The sequence below is a fragment of the Echinococcus granulosus genome (genome assembly GCF_000524195.1).
Source record: "Echinococcus granulosus chromosome Unknown EG_S00012, whole genome shotgun sequence".
In the NCBI taxonomy this organism is placed as follows: domain Eukaryota; kingdom Metazoa; phylum Platyhelminthes; class Cestoda; order Cyclophyllidea; family Taeniidae; genus Echinococcus; species Echinococcus granulosus.
Genome location: NW_020170392.1, coordinates 63,203 through 69,967, shown reverse-complemented (window position 1 = coordinate 69,967; position 6,765 = coordinate 63,203). Strand labels below are relative to the sequence as shown.

The 6,765-nt window shown below is 44.2% G+C and overlaps 1 protein-coding gene across 1 annotated transcript; it reads left to right on the top strand. All coding sequences in view use genetic code 11, as the record gives it.

Annotated features, from left to right (window-relative positions):
* Positions 1–716: 716 nt before the first annotated feature.
* Positions 717–4,002, top strand: EGR_02561 (Liprin-beta-1; the record flags this gene model as incomplete). The annotated part of the gene is made up of 7 exons (XM_024491810.1): positions 717–774; positions 1,504–1,642; positions 1,681–1,903; positions 2,433–2,716; positions 2,930–3,113; positions 3,315–3,590; positions 3,898–4,002. The coding sequence occupies 7 exons, from the start codon at positions 717–719 to the stop codon at positions 4,000–4,002; spliced, it is 1,269 nt and encodes a 422-aa protein (XP_024353625.1).
* Positions 4,003–6,765: the final 2,763 nt, after the last annotated feature.

Below are 6,765 nucleotides of genomic sequence, written 5' to 3'. Positions count from 1 at the left end.
CAATGGGTTCACCTAGTAGGTTCGGCTCAGTCTTTTAGGTGCTCACGCATCCCAAGGTTGTTAGTCGTAGGAACAAATGAATATATCTCAGAACTCAGGCATAACCAGTCAAACTTGGCCTTGCAAACGAATACGAGGCTACTCCCCTCTAACAGCACTAACCATTATCGAATGCCTGAAGGAATGGACTGTCCGATTTTAGGTGGCAAGATCGTACTTGACTTGCGTATTCAGGCTGCATAAATGTATGAGACAAGTTGATGTGACTCAGCGGTCGTGTATGTAGCCATCCTTGTTCGTATTCCCTCGCTATAGCTAGCGTAGATTCTCAGGTGCCACATCGAGGAACCACAAAAACACTTGTGAATTTTCTTTGTGCGTAGTATGCAATGGTTTACTTGTGTAGAATGCGAGGATGTGGAAGGATGGTGAATGAGTTTACATCTATTTGCCTTCCAGTTATCTCTAGCCACGGCATTTCACTTTCCATGTAGGCCAACATGCACAGACTTTGAGGATTGGTCGGTCGACCAAGTTTGCGACTTCCTTCAGCAACTTGGACTGGAGTACTGCCAGATGGCAGCTAGGAACTGGATCCGAAGTGGCGCTGATGTTATCAATGCCAACAACGCTCAGCTCCAGCAGGTCCGGGAAAGGGATTTCCATTCCCCTGATCGGTATCTTATCCTCCATTTTGCAATTTTGGCCGCGGAGATATGGTGTTGGTAGTTGCCATGGCAGAAAAAAAGCACAGGTTAACAATTCCTGGATTAGGTTAGTCGATGGTGGAAAATCCGAGTTATCGAATGATTGGCTTAGAAGTTTTGATTGCTTCAACCACGTTGAAGTAGGTCGTAATTTACGGTGTTGTTTAACATGTGTCTGTGTACCGTCCCATCGCCTTGGCTAGGAAAGTCGCTGCTTCACCGATAAAACGATAAAATTTGGAGTAAATTCTGAACAAAATGTGAAAATGTTAGGAGAATCTACTTAATATGGATATGTGAGGGTGCAACCAAAGATACACCAGTGTGAGTGCTTGGTTGTTGTGAAAAAGGGTCGGGTGAATCATGCTGCCACGATCGCCATGTTGTGGCCTCTTAGGTGCACTGTCACTGGAACAGAGGGGTGAGATTCATCAACAAATCCACTTTTTCTAGCGCGACAAAACCTAGGTGTTGGGGGTCACTTTTTAAAATGGGGCTATTGGCTGATATTACAAGCTTTATGCAATTGAGGTCTAGAATGTTATCATTTTCTTCGTTAAAATATTGACTGAATCGGCACCCTTTTCGCCTAGAATATGGCAGAGGCGTTACACTAAGAAGAGAACACTGACAGTCATGCTGCATTTAATATGATTGGTTTGAGTATGCATTGGGTAGCTCCCCAAGACTTTTCAGAAAATGTTAAAGACACAAAATAATTCCATAAAATACGTATCTTAACTTGCACGATATCGACGTGAACAACAAACTTTCATCTTTATTTTGACATATTTAGAATCTAGGTCCGTTGAGACCACTTCACCTGAAGAAACTCCTGATCCACGTCAGCTTACGCACAACACGAGACATGATGGCAACACGCGAAACCGCATTCCTGCCTGGCATTTCACCTCATCCGGGTTTCGACGTTTCCAGTACGTGCTTCTTCATCATCATTTTTTGTGCTTTTCAGTTATTCCAGTGCATTTGGCAGACGTCAGTGGTTTCTGCCTCTTCATTCACTGATTAAAACTCAACAGTTTGTGCTATCGTGTCGTGGGAAATCTTGGATTTCCTTCCTCTTCTTACCGCCACCTTCACTTCCAGCCTGGCTCGACGACATCGGTCTTCCAATGTACAAGCCCAGATTTGAAGCCGAACTTATCGATGCCTACCTTCTGCACGAACTCACTCTGGTGAGATTGTCTGTTTTACACTTAGATTCGATTCTCATCGGGATAAATCTACTTTCCCGGCACCTAGACTGCGCAATTAAAAGCATTCTGGACCACCGCATGCCCCTTCATATGCGTGTGGAGCACGAAGACTTCACTGGGCATTGTTGACACATTAACTTGCTGAAACACCGGGACAGACATTTTAGACCCATTGAGGGAAACGAGTCAGACCAAATTCTAGAGGGGCATTGAAAAGTCATCAAGAGAGGGCGAATACGCATACCCACCACGGCCACTGAATACCTCTGTCAAACAATCGGGCTAATGGAGTTTGCATTGACAGGTCTGGGAGAGCATCGTCGACAGTGTGCGAATGAGTGAAGCGGAGCTTGTCCAAGATATTGGCATGCATAATATTATCCAAATAGTTTAGCTTCCCCTTATTTAGCGAGTGCTAAACCAAGGGAAGACTTAAGGGTCTTGCTCTGTCCTTCTCTACTTCAAAGCTAATTCGTGAAAGTGCAGAGCCTTTCGAATCATCTTTTAGTCGGAGCTTCAAACACTGGGAGTGAATAGTGAGTTGCACATGGTCTCTTTGCGACGAGGCCTCCAGCTCATGCGTCAGCTCAACTTTGACCTCACTCGTCTTTGTCGATGTCCAATCAGCACCAGTTGCTCTGCTCTGCCACGGAGTTGCAACAATGGTACTACTGATGACCTCTCACAAAGATCTCTCGAAGTTCCCGCATTTATGATGGAATCGGCGCATTCCACCCCTGCCCTCCGGCTGGCACAGCCACCTACCTTGAAATCACCCTTAAGCGCCCCTCGGTACGTCAATGACTGCTGCCTGTCTCAAAACCCACAATGTAGATTTGCATGAAACTGAAAACAGAGTTAAATAATGTCTCAAAGCTTACAAGTCCAGAATAGCACTACCATAAATTAAGTATTTTTGATTTAGCACTTGTGTCACATATCATCATCATATTGCTACTTTTATTTCCACAGATCGACGTCAGTCTTGTTAGATACAGTTTGCAGGGAAAATACGCTATCGCAGGATCCCACCTCGACCTGCCGTTCGCCTTCCCTCTCCTCCTCTTTGCCACCTCCGTCCTCTCTCGCCTTATGGACCTTGCATCGGGTGGAGGCCTGGCTCTGCGAAATCGAACTGCTCGAATATGCTTCGGGCCTTCGTAGCAGTGGCCTTCATGGCGCTCTTTTAGTGAGTTTACCCGAAGTTACAGCCGTGAACCGGGATCACTCTGAACAGCTTGGTACACCCTACCGTTTCTCTAGCCACGAATCGCTTGACAGGCTGGTCATCTAACATTCTAATTGCTCAGTACCGAATAGTTAGATTGATTCCGAATCTGTTTTGAGTCTGTTATTTGCTTCGTGCATTTACCTTTGGTGTCGTGTTTAGCTCTACGAGGACCGTTTCACGGTGGAGACACTCGCAGCTCTGCTCGACATAGGGCCAGAGCGTACGCTACTACGTCGCCACCTGTCGGCAGAGTTTGCCAACCTCCTCGATTCTTCCCTCTGCCACCGCAAACAGTGCTCTACCGACGACATGACCACTACCGTGCCTGCCCTCAACCCCTCCACTAAACTCAAGGTGAATTGGCTCGAGTTACTTCCATCTTTTGCTATAAGGCATATGAACATGAAAATTGCTTTATTACAGGGTACAGAGAGAGTAAGAAATTATTACCAGATTCTCTTGCTGCTGATATAGAAGACGACTTGCAAGAAACGGCGCAGTAATTTTATGCTTCAGCAAAACCCTTCACAGCCAAAACAACATTATCAACGAGTCGAAGTCGACTGCCAGGTAGGAAGGATTATCTCCCATGCCTCTCCCTGTTACTGCATTGCACACAAGTTGATTATGCAAATGTAGATGTCAATGACTAATTGTACAGCAGTGCAGAGCTCGTTTTAATCTTGACATATATGACGAAGGTTCATTCCTACATCATACCATGAAAGCCGAATGACTGAAGAATGGAGAAGATTATGGATTGACACCTGCTATTAAACCCGAGATCATTCAGCCACGTAGGCCTCATCTTCATTGCGGCGTCGTTCGCGACGCCTTCGGTGGTTAATAATCTGCATCAACCACTAGGGATGCTTGTTGGAAAAAAAATTCAAATGCAAAGGTAGGAACAAAGTCCGTGATAATGGCAGTCAGCTGGAATGGAATCACTCAAGGCGGGAGAAGAGAGTGGGCTCCTTATGTCGATAGAATCAAAGAGCAGAAACTAACATCAACTACCTTCGTTTCTCGCATTGTCTTATAGGAATATATGAACAAGACTTTATTCCCATTGCCTGACTAGTCTTCGTTGTTCCTGAGGCAGAAGAAGGGAAGGAAGAAAAAGAAGAGAGATTTTTCTTTCGTACCACAAAGCGTGACCAGTCCTTTTCAGTAAAGGGATCCTGTCTTTACTTATTTGGCCTCAGCAAGTTAATAATTCATATAGAGCAGTTATTCCTGTGGTCTACTATTACTACTACCACCAACAACGCATGTACACGCACACAAGGCAGAGACCTTCATGAGTAATTGGGGCCTTAGAAGTGTGTAGTTGGTGGTGGGTAGTGAGTGGTTAGTTTTGATACAATCATTGGTATGTGAATTTGCCTAGCAGTGAAATACAGAAACCATTTTTCATTACAAATTGGTCTTTTTGTCAGTCAGTGTGTGATCCAGCCAGCAGACAATCCTTCCCAAATGTGTGAAAGAGATGACGAAGAAATAGGTAATCTGAAGAATCTTGCCATCTGTTATTGTAGGGAGATGGAGCCCATTTACTCAGCTGCCACTATGAATTGCCCTTCCCACTTCCTTCCACCCAGTTGCGGTGGATGTTCACGACTTACCGCATCATTACTCACCTTTTCCTTCTTGACACGGTGATATCCGCTTTTTACTTTTACTACTACCAATATTATTCATAATGGTGAGAAAACAAGGTCATTCTGAATGCGAAGCAGCATCTTTGAGTGGTTTGCAATTTACCACTAGAGTCACACTGCTTAATTCATCTGGTTCTGGGCTGTGCATTCTGCTACTGCACACCGCTCCCTCCCTGAATGCCCTACACGAAGCCATACAAGAAGCTGTAGCAGGCACCGCTTTGGAACCGAGTCCGGCACATTGAGATCACATCTTCCCATTCACCTGGAATTCAATGAGATAGGGGTTGATGTATCAAAATAGGAAGAGAATAGTAGAGAGCGCAATAAAGGATACCGCATTGACAGGATATGCTTAGTAATGCGTACACATGAACAATAGTATGCATTTCGCAAGTTTCTAGCAGTTACAGCAATTATTGTAGTAGCGGATCGCACCAAAAACGGGTTTTATGGTCAGCAGATAAGTTGACAAAAACTCTTATCTAAAACGCTTGCTTGCTCACTTCTACCTTTTCCCTTTTGTGACCTTGTGAACGCTTCCATCTGGGCTGTTTTCTTGGCTTTCTGTGTTTTGGCGGAGATGTATACTCTATGGTCACTGGTTATTCCATTGCGCTGATCACCTCAAAGCATGCACAGGCGATAAATTTTTCTGTGGTACCAAAATATCAACGAATGCAAAAGTTGATGCCAACGAAAAGGTCTGAAGTAATCATGCAGTGGTAGAGGTGCTTCTTCAGTTAGTGTCAATCACTAGCATCTGAATTATGGCTACGCAAATGTGAAAAGGCTTCTGGGAATAATGTGATCCACTTCACTCTAACTGCCCCCTTATTCCTATAGCTAATAGAGCGGCGATCCTCACTACGGAGGATTTTTGATGTCACGGGTGGTGGAAATGCCGGTGGAGTTCGATATCTTGGATCCGATCTTCTTTGTCCCTTGGAAACCGACTTTAACTTCAAAAATTCTTCTTTGGTGAGTGACATAGTTAACCTCTTTCTTGGAGTTTATAATGGTGTTTCCTAGATCAGATCCCTTACTTTGCTTTGATGAATAAGGAACCTTAGTTGCTAATAATCTCCATCCCGTCTGCCCTTTCTTAAACCAGTTAAACATTTTCATATCTAGCTGCAAATGTTTTCTTTTTCTAGGAAGAAACATCGTAACCGCAAAAGGGAAACATTTCCCCTCCATTCTGTACCAATATAAACTAACCACTGTATCATAGAAATCCCGAGTAAGAACGGGGAAAATAGGTTATGTGCCGCAGCTGATTGTGGTGTTTAATCTTCTCATTCGATTCATTAGACTTTTCATTCTGCACTGTCTTATGTCCTTGACTTTTGACTTCACTCATTTACATACTGTTTCACCTCTGTAATGTATACGCAATTTTCAAGATAACATTGTCAGAAACATCCCAATATTTTACTTACCTTCCATAAAAAGCAGAGCTTGTTTTACGCTCCATTCCTTTGGAAAACTCCATAGAAATGCTAGGACAAGCTCTTAAATAAATCCACTAAGCTGACGTCCCACACTCGTGCTATGCTGTTGGTACAAAAGCATAAGTAAAACTCATTTTTTGGACGAATAAGTTTATCCACTTGGTATGCAAGATAGCTTAGGCGCAATGGTATTCCAAGACACATTGTAGCACGGGCAAAGTTTGCTCTTCATCCATTTTCATCGACGGTATTTCAAATGGAAAGGGTCTAGTGGTCACTGAATACGCGTGTTCATACCATCTGCTTTGTTGTCGGCCTTGGGCACACATGGCCGTTAAACTTGACATAAGTGTAGCGTCCCGAGACTCCCTAAAGACGAAAGAAGACGAAATACTCGGGCAGAATATATATTCAGCACGGAGAAGGTGTCCGGGCTATTGGCATGGCCCAAAAGGCCAGCCCGCCCAGCCGGGTACAAGGGGGCTAATTCAAAGT